The following is a 12,734-nucleotide window of genomic DNA, read 5'->3' as shown; positions in this document are numbered from 1 at the left end:
TTCAGATTGTCCCATGAATCTCTACCATACGGCCAAACTATTTGCTTACCTTCAGCTGGCTAATAGATGCTTGGGTAACTTATTGTTTTCTGCAGTCTTAATCTCCAAGGCTGTCTGGGGTTTTAGCTTACTTCCTTTATCAGACTTCTGAATTCAAATTTAATCAGTGGCATTACCTAAATTTAGTTTTTATTTACTTCAGCTTTCTTCAGCTGTGCAGGGATTCCAGCTGAATGTACAGGTAATTCCTAGGCTGCTTCTCAATGGCTGTCCCCTCTTTTTCTTAATAATGTTCAATTTCATTATTTTCACAGTATTTGAGAATAGGTTAAAAAAACAAACAAACAACAAGAAGAAATGTTAATTGGCACAGCTTGAGCTCTTTCACTGGAGTTGAAGCTCCTTTGAATTTCCTGGCACTGCCGAGGGTTACAAATGTGCAGGCAGACACTCGCTGTGGCTAGGCTGACCCCAGCTCTTAGTGAGCCACACTGATTTGCTGTGAATCTGAGGTTTTTTGCAATGCTGTATTCTGGCTTCTTCCAACCTCCCATAGCCCAGCTGTGCCATCTTTCAGGGTCACTCTCAGACACACTGCCGTCACTGTGAAAAATTAGCATCCTGATGCCCTTTGGCTGACTCACTTCTGTGTTTTGATACTGGGTTGTGGGTAAGCACTGACTGCCAATGTTAGCAAGGTAGAGGGGATGCATACTGGAGCTGCTCAGTGATTAGGAGAAGAAAAGAGCTTATAGTCAACTATGGGGTTGGGAGTTGGGCCAACTGTTTGTGAACAGTCTGTGCCTTTTGCAGTTCATGTATTATCCATGGACAGGTGCAGGACCCATTTCTGACCAAGGAGCTCAAGCACAGCTGGGCCACAGCAGACTGCGAGTGCAGAGTTTGTGATCTCTTCCCCTCACCCTCCTCACCACTGATCCCTGATTAATTCAGCAAGGACCAGACCCCAGTGTGCATTAGAGACATTGGAAGCTGGTTTTAACTCTGTTGGAAGCTGCTACTACCTTCTAAGGGTATAGCTGTGGCCAAGGGGGTCAGGACAGCAATGGCACATCTTCTTATCACAGCCCAGGGGACAAACGGGCCACCACTCTTAGGAAGGGCTGTTCACCCTGGCAGCTCATATACTTAAAATGAAACAAAACAGAGACTTGGAAGGCTGATGGGTACTTTTGTGAAGCATTCAGTGCTAAAATAAATTGCGTACAAGGATTTCCTTAGTCAGGGGAATCCTCCAGGGGCTGGAAAGCTGACTCATGGAGAGCTTGGTGCTGGTGCAGCAAAGAGTGGGGACTACCCATACGAGTGGACTTTGTTCAGAGTTCCCTACCAGCTTTAAGTGAAAAACGCTAACAGTGGCCTGTTCAGCCTGCTCCTATCTGAAGCCGTCATTTGGTCATCAATCACTGCTCTGCATGCTCTTCTTTATTCTCCCTCACTGGATAATTTCCATATGGAGCTTTTTAAGGCAGCTTTTCAAGCACTTGTGATACCAGCACTTGTGCATTCGTATGTGGATACACGGGTTTCTGACACTTCAATGAAGATGACTACATGTATTTCCTTTATACTATCAAGAGAAGAAAACAAAAGGAGTTATAAGTGCAATTAAAACCACTTTGTGGTTTTGTTGAGTTTGAACACTTGCAGATGCTCTTCCCCCATCCTGACATGCATGCTACACATTGCATTGTACAGTAAACAGAGGGCAGTTTTCCCATGAGAAATCATTTCTGAACTGCTTCAAGCAGCTGTTGCTCTGTGTTTTCGAGAGATGGCCTACATGTCCTGCACTCTTGGTCACAGTAAATATCCTTTCATTCTTTTCAAACTGAACTTCACCCAATGTTCCTGTAACTGCCTGCAGCCTCCTGGGGCCTGACTCCATGGCTGCAGAAATCAATGGGAGCCTTGGGTTTGGGGCCACAGCCATTTGCAGTGACACTGGCCCTAGGTGATCCAAAGCTGTACTTCTTGTACTTCTGTATGCTCCATGGCAAGTCTTTCAGACTGAAATTTCAAACATGAGTGCTTAATTTAGACAATTAATCATCCATGGTTCAGCACCTAGACAAATATCTAACCTTCAGACAGGCATACTTTCACTTTGGAGCACTTTCCCCAACAAACAGGGAGTAAAATCCGGTCCATTCAGACTTAGGAAAGTGAGGGAAATCATTAATATCCACTGTTGACTAGGCACAATACAAGCATCCTAGCACTGCTCCCCACCATCACCTTCCTTTTGACCTGCGCTCCCTGGCTGCTCTTTCCATGATAAGCCTTGTCATTATCGGAGCACGGCTTCTGTGCCAAATTCATACAACAGCGTTTTGACAAATGAGCATCCTGTGGAATGTAATTGGGAAATGCTGAAGGAATCTCATTGTAACCCACGAATGGTTCCCGTTCAAGAGATTAAAGGCTGGCTCTTTCACCCCCTCGCCACGCCTGGCCTCTCTTGTCATGTGAGCTGAAAAATTTGAAAATTAGTTTCCTTTTTGCCCAGTGTCCCCAGCATCCTGTGTCAGCCTCAGCAGCTGTGCACGGACTATGCAAAACCAAGCTGCTCCTGCCGCTGGGGCATTCACAGGCACCAAACTTCGCAGGGCTTTGAGATTTTTGAGTGTGCTTTGATCTATGAGTTGGCATAGTTGGGTGGACGCTGGTTTTACACAGTGTTCTCTGGTTTGGCCCAGACTGGGACATCTTTCTAGGAAGATTTAAGAAGTTACCACCTCCAAAGCAAAACCCAAGGAACAGCCAGTATGCCCATGCCTCAGCCATTGCAAGGCAAAGTCAGCTGCCTAACTCTAAGTTGCCTTTGTTGGCAGTGTCACTAAGGCAGCTGAGAAATGCTCTCCTCACCCATCCCACCAACTCAGAGGGCAGTAAGCAGCAGAGGACAAGAGCATGACATATGGCGAGCGCAGGCCTAGTGTGAATGTGTGCTTGTAGTCTCTGCTGCATGGCTTTGTCCAAAGAGACCAAGTGCTAACCTACCCAGGGACCCGACTGCAGCCTTAGAACTCTGCCATGTCTCTGTTCCCAGTGAAGCCTCTAGGACTCTCCCATCTCTGGAATCCATCCAGAAGGTGTTTGAGCAGCAGCTGCACCCTGGTATCCATCAGCGCTCACAAGTAAGTCGGCTGGAAGGTGGGAAAAGGAGAAGAGAGAGGAGTGCGGGTGGCTGTCAGCACAGGGGGAGGGAAGGGTTCTGGTTGCACAGCAATGACTGGTGGGATTCAGGTGATCAGTTACCACTTCTGTTCTCTCTAGCCTCTTTCTGGCTGCAGTGCAGAGGGCACACAGTGAGTTATATCCCCACAGTTTCATTTATCCCATAGTCCACTCTGCCTGCTCTCCCTTCCTGCCTCAGAGGAAAGTGCAGCGAACTGCCTGAGGACTTCCACCTCCCCATCCTCCCTCAGCCTGTAGGCTAGGACTGCACTTCTCTTTCCATAAACTTCACTCCAGGATGTTTCACTGCCAAATCCTTCCTTCCCCCAGCCCACTTAAGTCCCATGACCTTCCTCGCCCTGCCAGTAGCCCAGAAAAGCAAAAGTCCAGGACTTCTGTATGTTGAGCCCTGGACCTGGTCATACAAACCTGTCCCCCAGCAGCAAGCTGACTCCCTTGCATGCCCAACTGCCTCTAACCTAAGCACAGGGTTTGCAAATTTTTCCTTCCACCCTCCCATACTTCTGCATGTTCAGCCAGCTCTGTGCTCTTGTGCTGCCTGTTATGGATTAGAGCGGCAGAGGCACAAGTGCTGCTCCTTGCTCTGTGTGCGAGGTGTTCCTGGGGCAAGACTGCTGTGCTTCCAGACCATGCCCTGTGGGTTTGGTAATTACGCATCTCTCTCTCTTTGTTTCTATGTTGCGGTTATCAGATGCTCGGTGAAGCTAGTCCAGTCAATATTGTATTGAAACTCAATCAGCTGATTTCTTTGCTGTCTTCCATTGAAGAAAAGGTAGAGTTCTAAAGCTATTTTATATTATCTTCGTGTCATCTTTTGCCTCTAGTTATGCTTCTTGTTCATCATCAGTGCAATCCTCTGCTACAGTAAAATTTCTTTTCTCTGACTTAGTTACTCTCAATGTAGTGCAGAATACCAAATGCAATTTGGTACACAAATTCTTTTACAGGTGAAAACACTGTTGATTGAAGGTCCTGATTCAACACACCGACGCTCCCTTATCCCCCCTGTCACTTTTGAGGTAAATGTACTTCTTTAACAACGCTGATCACAATGTGGAAGGACAGTAATGCAGATTTATGTCAGTATCTCAGCTCCTGGGAACTTTGGTATGCCGCCACAGAGATAACAGCTATTCCTGGATGTTGTTTAGCACCATCCAAATGCTTAAGAGATGTCTAGTGGGATTGGCATAACGACGATATGTCCATGAATTTAGGCAAGTGTTGCATTTGTAATACACGTGACTGAAGTGTAGAAGATAGCTTATGAAAAATCTCTCTGTCTTCCAATAGGTGAAAGCTGACTCCCTAGGAATTTTCTCAAAAATACATCTCAAGGTTGATGTGGAAATGGGAAAACTGATTATCAAGAGAGCTAAGGATGGTCCAGAAGACAAGTTTTATACCCACAAGAAAAGTAAGATGCTTAAGGTCACAAATGCTGGACTAGACTCTCGGTCCCTTGGATGGTGGGGAGGGGTTCCCTTTGGCCCCACTGAGGGCAAGGTTTGGCCCAGAGTGCAGATATTTCTGCTAGGTCTTGGGTGTTGTGCAAGGCTCCAGTCAGTCTAGACTGCCTATCCCCAAAGTGGCCTGCAGAGAGCAGGGAGTCATTACTGGGGTAACCAACTTTCACAGATTGTTTTAGACCTGGCCTCCTGGTCTAAATGAAGACAGTGGTAGCAGGACTGCAAGGGAGCAGGTTTTGACAGAATATTCCCCATAGAGCTGGTTGCAATAAACACGTTTTCTACTGAAAAGCAATATCACTGGAAAAAAAACATTCTGCAGGAACATATTGACTTCTGTGATGATTTTTGATGGTAGAAAGCCAGATACTCAGTTTCAGTAACATTTTTCAGTGAATTTCCCCTTGATTTTTTTTTTTTTTTTTTTTTTGTATGTGAATCAATATCTTTACTGATGAGCAATGCCAGTTTGGTCTGTGAAAGCCCAATTCAAACAACTTCCCTTTTTTTCTATTGTGTTTCTGGACAGGCAGCTCACTGAGATTGAGCCAAACAGGGTAGGATTTATCAGAGAGTAAATGCCCTTGGGCTCTCTCCTGCTAGAAAATCAACCTGTTGCTGGCAGTGATTGAAAAGATTAGCTTTCATGTATGGCTTTCTCCAGCTGGTGTTCGTAATTACTTAGCTGCTATTTTAGATGGGGAGGAATCACCTTTACCACCAAATGAGGTTTTACCTCCTCTTTCACAGATGGGGAAGGAATATATGTAGGCTGGCTCAGGATACAGAGAGATTGCCTGCAGGAAGCCAAGGCTTCACTTCAGACTGCAGGGCTTGCTATGGACAAGAGCTCCAGGCAGAATGAGTTTTGGGGGTCCTCTTCACTTCAGAGTCCAAATCTATTCCTATAGGGAACAGGATTAAGCAACATTAAAATGTAGTTATGCGGGGCAAAGTGAGCCTCAGACATAAAAGACCGTGTTAAGTCCTGAGCCTGCGAGCAGGGTCCTGTTAGTTTTGGTGGGATTCTAGTTTCAGTGACTGCAGCTCATGACACCCAGTCTCTGTTTAGTCTTGCAGCTTATCAAGTCCCAGAAGGTCCCTAACAAATTGGTGATTGTGCTGGAAACAGAAAAAGAAAAAACGCAGCGGAAGGAATATGTTTTTTCTGATTCCAAGGTACATACACAGTGTTTCCTTCCTGCCAGCCTGGAGCAGGTACCTGGGTGGGAGTGGTACAAGGGGCATTCCTTGGCAGAAAGAGGAACTGTTGAAGGACGGTGGTTGGCTTTGCAAAAATGAAATTCCTCCTTTGTTCTGGAAACATCCAGAAAATGAACAAGTGTACTGTGTAAAGGGAGAAACTGGAGAGGGCAAACATACCTAGGTGCTGTCACTGAGGCAGGAGAACAGTGTCAGCAAGCAGTGAGAAGAGGCAAGGAGTCGTGCCATGGTAGCTACAAAAAGGTTCATATAGACAAACAAGACGGAAGTCTAGGCTTTCTTCTGACCAGCTCAGCACTTGTTAAAGTAATGCACAAGCTAAGTGCCTAAGAAAGTACCACAGGAAAGACAGCCTCTTTGAAGGTTTCAGGATAGTGGAGAGCTAATCTGCCCTTCAAATATGCTGGGAATTTCCTGGTTCAGCTAGTTTTTCAAGAGGTTGTGTTGGAGGAGTTAAGCATCTCATTAATTGTCTCTGCTCGTCCCTGTCTAGAAGAGAGAAGGGTTCTGCCAACTTCTGCAGCAGATGAAGAATAAACACTCGGAGCAACCAGAGCCTGATATGATCACCATCTTCATTGGGACCTGGAATATGGGTATGGGCTCCCTTCTGACATGGGCGTTCCTTCAGACACTTGCCAAAATGTGTGCTCACCTGCCATGATGAGCTCCAGACACTGTATGTGTTCTTTAGCAGATCTGTACACCAGGGTTGTCTTCCAGTGGGACAGGGGAAGAGCTGATCTCTAGGCTTATTCTTGCATGCTGTTTGACACTTTTCATGGTTCCAGTCAAAGGACCATAAAGTTGGCCCTGATGGGTACTGAAGGATTCCTCCAACAATAGGGAATTGTGGCTGGCACAAAGCTGGTGCAGCAGTGTACGCTATCTTCCACCTTGCAGAAAGGGCAGGAGCAATTCCAATAACTGCACGTCAGCTGCTTCTGAACCTGACAAGGGTTGTTTTTTCCATTTTGGGAGAAAAGCCTGGTTCAACTGCTGTAAGGTGAGCTGTCCGTGCTCAGTCATACTTAAGGGGTAAGGTAAAGGCAGTGGCAGGCCATGAATACAGCTCCCTACCTTTACACTTGGCTAGCCTTGACCTTGGTAAGCTAATGAAACAGAGGAGGATGGTCAAAGCAGAGTCACTCCTTCATCAGTGAGTCAGGTGGGGTTAACATCTTTGTCATCTTAGAATAGTGTGCCCTGGCTGATATGAAACTGATATGGGACAGAGTGAATGTGAAGCCTATTATTTCTGTTCATACACACCCTGACTTACTTTGGTGTTTGATTTGTTAATAAAAGGTGCTGCACCACCCCCAAAGAAGATCACCTCCTGGTTTCTCTCAAAGGGACAGGGGAAGACCCGTGATGACACTGCTGACTACATTCCTCATGACATATATGTGATTGGCACCCAGGAGGATCCCCAAGGAGAGAAGGAATGGCTGGAGACCCTGAGGCAATCCCTGCAGGAAATCACCAGTATCAGCTTCAAAGTGGTGAGGGGTTATTGCAGCTATTGCACATAACTCAGGCATATGAGGAGAGTACATGTTGTGCAGATAAAGGAGACAGAGGAATAAGTGGCATTTTGCCTACACTTCCTCCCCTTCCCTCCCTTTATTGTCATTGCATTTGGATGAGGGAGACTGAACTGAATCTGTCTGTGGACTCCATGAGATCTTCCCCTGGAGCTGGCTAGGTGGGCATATTGCTATGGACAGTGACCCCCACTGCCAAAGCAGGGACCCTGCCATGAAGCTCCTCTGCCTGCCAGCCTGGGAGCAAAGGGCAGATGCTGACCACCTGAGTCAAGTGGTGGTGATATTTTGACCTTCATAAAGGAGGAGACTGTAAAACTTTCTCAGCCAGCTGTAGCCTAGATCTCACCCTAGGCTATTGCCCTTTCAAAATAGGATGTAATAGCACACAGGCACAATCATAAAAGAAACTGAACCTTATTAAGACCAGGTTTGGACATTCCTGAGTTTCAGTGATGTCAAGAAACAAATCTAAGCATATCTGGAAGGCCACAGGAGAGCAGGACTTAAGACTCTTATGGTGATTGGGAAACTTATGATTGGTGATTGGGACTCTTATGGTGATTTTGTGCAAGCAAGGCAATCCAATGATTAACTAGAAAATAGCACTAGAAAATAGCTAGGTCCTTCCTCCCACCTTTGATTAAAATGACTGAAAGCAGATCCTGAGCACAGCAAGAAAATTTGTGTAGGAGAAGTACTACAGAAGGAGTCAGGAAGACTGCAGCTACAGCGCGGTTCGCAGGTACATGCAGAAATATAACCTCTAACCTTCCCATCCCTGCAGATAGCAATCCATACCCTCTGGAACATCAGGATTGTTGTACTGGCCAAGCCAGAACATGAGAACCGGATCAGCCACATCTGCACAGACAACGTGAAGACAGGCATCGCAAACACACTGGGTGAGGAACAGACCTGGTCTTGTCCAAAGGACTGAGATCTGTTCAGTCTGTGCCAATACTGCCCTTGAAATGGAACAGTTCTTTCTCCACAAGACTCCTTTGACTACATTTATGTGATACTAGTGTTACTGAAGTTATATCCCACTAGCACTGATTATATCTTACCCTGTAAGGGAGGAAATCTATTTGTGTGTATACTTAGCGCATATATATATATATATTTTTATATTCCCAGCAAACACCTTTGACTGGCTATTGGATTGCTCTTTCTTGGGTTTCACGAGGAAATTGCACTTCTTTCCCTTCAACTAATTTTTTTTAGCATCCTTAGCAAATTTGTTACCACAATCTGTGCTGTATGTATTAATTCTTTCTGTGCTGATTAAGTCAACTTATTTCTCTTCTCCATCCTCCACTTCACTTAAGATGTGCTAGGTGCTTTATTATCTTTGCTAGACTCAGTCTGGAGGTCGATCAATTTCTTGACGTTTTTGGCTTATCTTTTCCAGGTAATAAAGGAGCTGTGGGGGTGTCATTCATGTTTAATGGAACCTCCTTTGGGTTTGTTAACAGCCATTTGACTTCAGGAAGTGAAAAGAAACACAGGTAAGATACATCCTCCCCTCTCAAAAATGGATGTTGACCCAGGGTGAAATTCTCTGGGCCATGCTTGGAAGGAAGGCCCTCCAGTCACAAGCATGTTTTCCTGACCATAAAAATTTGTTAAATGTCTCCTGGGAGGGCAACCTGTGCTAAAGACCCTGCCCACTGTGTCACCATTTAAATGAGGGACTTCTGCTATATGGCCATACCACATAGGTGCAGGTGAAATGAACAGCAAAATTATTTCAGAACCAAGTATAAAGCTCTTGCACAACACTTGCGTGACCTGTCATGCAAGCCCAGTACATAAGGAAAACAGTTCCCTGATCTACAGTGTTTTGGAGAGATGTGGGAAGGCTTTTCCCATCCCAGAATAATGTGCTGAAGGGGACTGTCTGCCTCCTCACTGTAGGCAGTGCTGCAAGCATGGGAGCTGTGGTGCGCCCTGGGGCACAGCTGAGAAAGATCCTGCTAGGCAGAGCATGCTGTCAGGAATAGCAAGAGGGAAGCGTGTAGCACAGAAATATCTCCACAGTGGCTAATTCTCTATACCCAGCTGTGAAATGAGTTTCCATGGTCTAGGCAGGTTCTGTGCAGCACAGGACTGGAAGGCAAAGATCCCAATGTGGGTGGGAGATCTGTGCCCACGCTGGGAGGAGCTGGAGCAGTTGAAAGGAGAAAGCAAAGAGGACTTGAAATGAAGAGGTTGGCTTTGCCATCTTTCCCAGTCCAGGACCCAGAAAACAGATGGTGTGGGATTTCTGCACAGGGTCTTTGCCACTGATGGAGTTAACTTCTATGGAAGGGTTCCCCAGGGCCTGGAATAGCTGCCAAAATCTAGTTAGAATCATAGAATAGTTTGGGTTGGAAGGGACCTCTAAACATCATCTAGTCCAACACCCCTGCCATGGGCAGGGACATATTCAACTAGATCAGGTTGCTCAGAGCCCCGTCCAACCTGACCTTGAATGTTGCCAGGGATGGGGCATCTACAACCTCTCTGGGCAACCTGTTCCAGTGCTTCACCACCCTCAGCGTAAAAAATTTCTTCCTTCTATCTAGTCTAAATCTACTCCCCTTTAGTTTAAAGCCATTCCCCCTTGTTCTGTCACAACAGGCCCTGCTAAAAAGTTTGTCCCCATCTTTCTTATAAGCCCCTTTTAAGTATTGAAAGGCTGCAATAAGGTCTCCCCAAAGCCTTCTCCTCTCCAGGCTGAATAACTCCAACGCTCTCAGCCTTTCTTCATAGCAGAGGTGTTCCATCCCTCTGATCATTTTCGTGGCCCTCTTCTGGACCCGCTCCAACAGGTCCATGTCTTTCTTATGCTAGGACTCCAGAGCTGGACGCAGTACTCCAGGTGGGGTCTCACCAGAGTAGAGGGGCAGAATGACCTCCCTCAACCTGCTGGCCATGCTTCTTTTGATGCAGCCCAGGTTACGATTGGCCTTCTGGGCTGCGAGCGCACATTGCTGGCTCATGTGCAGCTTTTCATCCACCAGTACCCCCAAGTCCTTCTCAGCAGGGCTGCTCTCAATCCCTTCATCCCCCAGCCTGTATTGATACCGGGGGTTGCCCCGACCCAGGTGCAGGACCCTGCACTTGGCCTTGTTGAACCTCATGAGGTTCACGCAGGCCCACTTCTCGAGCTTGTCCAGGTCCCTCTGGATGGCATCCCGTCCCTCTGGCGTGTCGACCGCACCACTCAGCTTGGTGTCATCCGCAAACTTGCTGAGGGTGCACTTTATCCCACTGTCTATGTCATTGATGAAGATACTAAACAGTACCGGTCCCAATATGGACCCCCGCGGGACGCCACTCGTCACCAATCTCCATCTGGACATTGAGCCGTTGACCACTACCCTCTGGATGCAATCATCTAACCAATTCCTCACCCACCGGGCAGTCCACCCATCAAATCCATACCTTTCCAGTTTAGAGAGAAGGATGTTGTGGGGGACCGTGTCAAAGGCCTTACAGAGGTTCAGATAGATGACATCCATAGCTCTTCCCTTGTCCACTGATGTAGTCACTCCATCATAGAAGGCCACTAGGTTGCTCAGGCAGGACCTGCCCTTGTTGAAGCCATGCTGGCTGTCTTGAGTCACCTCCCTGTCCTCCATGTGCCTTAGCATAGCTTTCAGGAGGATCTGCTCCTTGATCTTCCCAGGCACAGATGTGAGGCTGACTGGCCTGTAGTTCCCCGGGTCTTCCTTTTTTCCCTTTTTAAAAGTGGGGTTTATGTTTCCCCTTTTCCAGTCAGTGGGAACTCCACTGGACTGCCACGACTTCTCAAATATGATGGATAGTGGCTTAGCAACTTCATCCGCCAGTTCCTTCGGGACCCGTGGATGGATCTCATCAGGTCCCATGGACTTGTGTACCTTCAGGTGCCTTAGATGGTCTCGAACCTGATCTTCTCCTACAGTGGGTGGCTCTTCATTCTCCCAGTCCCTGCCTTTGCCTTCTGCGGCTTGGGCAGTGCAGCTTGAGCACTTGCCGGTGAAGACTGAGTCAAAAAAGTGATTGAGTACCTCCGCCTTCTCCGTGTCCCGGGTAACCAGGTCTCCCATTTTGTTGTGGAGAGGGCCCACGTTTTCCCTTGTCTTCCTTTTATCCCTGACATACCTATAGAAGCTTTTCTTGTTGCCCTTGACGTCCCTGGCCAGATTTAGTTCTATCAGGGCTTTAGCTTTCCTAACCTGATCCCTGGCTGCTCGGACAATTTCTCTGTATTCCTCCCAGGCTACCTGTCCTTGCTTCCACCCTCTGTAGGCTTCCTTTTTGTGTTGGAGTTTGTCCAGGAGCTCCTTGTTCGTCCATGCAGGCCTCCTGGTGTTTTTGCCAGACTTCCTCTTCGTTGGGATGCATCGCTCCTGAGCTTGGAGGAGGTGATCCTAGAATATTAACCAGCTTTCTTGGGCCCCTCTTCCCTCCAGGGCTTTGTCCCATGGCACTCTGCCAAGCAGATCCCTGAAGAGGCCAAAGTCTGCTCTCCTGAAGTCCAGGGTAGTGAGCTTGCTGTGCGCCCTCCTCGGTGCCCTAAGGATCTTGAACTCCACCATTTCATGGTTGCTGCAGCCCAGGCTGCCCTTGAGCTTCACATTCCCCACCAGCCCCTCCTTGTTGGTGAGAACAAGATCCAGCATAGCACCTCTCCTCGTTGGCTCCTCTACCACTTGGAGAAGGAAGTTATCATTGATGCATTCCAGGAACCTCCCGGATTGCTTATGCCCTGCTGTGTTGTCCCTCCAACAGATGTTGGGGTGGTTGAAGTCTCCCATGAGGACCAGGGCCTGTGAGCATGAGGCTGCTCCTATCTGTCTATAGAGGGCCTCATCCACTCTGTCTTCCTGGCCAGGTGGCCTGTAGCAGACCCCCACCGTAATGTCACCTGTCCCTGCCCTCCCTTTAATCCTGACCCATAAGCTCTCGGTCGGCTCCTCATCTATCCCCAGGCAGAGCTCCGTGCACTCCATATATCCTTCCATTCCAACACTCCAGTCATAAGGGGCCATCCCACCACGTCTCCATGATGCCAATAAGGTCGTAGCCCTGCAGGCGTGTGCACGTCTAACTCCTCTTGTTTATTCCCCATGCTACGTGCGTTTGCATGGAGGCATTTAAGTTGGGCCCCCAGTGAAGCTGTCTTACTGGCTGGAGTTCCTTCATGCTGCTCTTCAGGCATTCTCCTGCTGACCTGTGTTCCTTCTCCAGGCTCTGGGCATCTATTGCTGGCAGTGGCATCAAAACTGGTAGGAGTGGG

The 12,734-nt window shown here is 47.6% G+C and overlaps 1 protein-coding gene across 4 annotated transcripts in view; it reads left to right on the top strand.

Annotated features, from left to right (window-relative positions):
* Nucleotides 1-12,734, top strand: part of INPP5D (inositol polyphosphate-5-phosphatase D) — a 62,442-nt gene that overhangs the window by 35,316 nt on the left and 14,392 nt on the right. For all 4 annotated transcript variants that reach the window (XM_076341693.1, XM_076341692.1, XM_076341691.1 and 1 more), the window contains exons 6-14: nucleotides 3,074-3,161; nucleotides 3,914-3,994; nucleotides 4,170-4,241; nucleotides 4,516-4,639; nucleotides 5,764-5,870; nucleotides 6,409-6,511; nucleotides 7,224-7,420; nucleotides 8,250-8,367; nucleotides 8,877-8,973. In XM_076341693.1, coding sequence (XP_076197808.1) covers nucleotides 3,074-3,161; nucleotides 3,914-3,994; nucleotides 4,170-4,241; nucleotides 4,516-4,639; nucleotides 5,764-5,870; nucleotides 6,409-6,511; nucleotides 7,224-7,420; nucleotides 8,250-8,367; nucleotides 8,877-8,973 — 987 coding nt within the window. The remainder of the gene's footprint in view (nucleotides 1-3,073; nucleotides 3,162-3,913; nucleotides 3,995-4,169; nucleotides 4,242-4,515; nucleotides 4,640-5,763; nucleotides 5,871-6,408; nucleotides 6,512-7,223; nucleotides 7,421-8,249; nucleotides 8,368-8,876; nucleotides 8,974-12,734) is intronic.

The sequence above is a fragment of the Aptenodytes patagonicus genome, chromosome 6, assembly GCF_965638725.1.
Source record: "Aptenodytes patagonicus chromosome 6, bAptPat1.pri.cur, whole genome shotgun sequence".
In the NCBI taxonomy this organism is placed as follows: Eukaryota; Metazoa; Chordata; class Aves; order Sphenisciformes; family Spheniscidae; genus Aptenodytes; species Aptenodytes patagonicus.
Note: the sequence above shows the minus strand (reverse complement) of the source record. Positions and strands in the feature narration are given on the sequence as shown.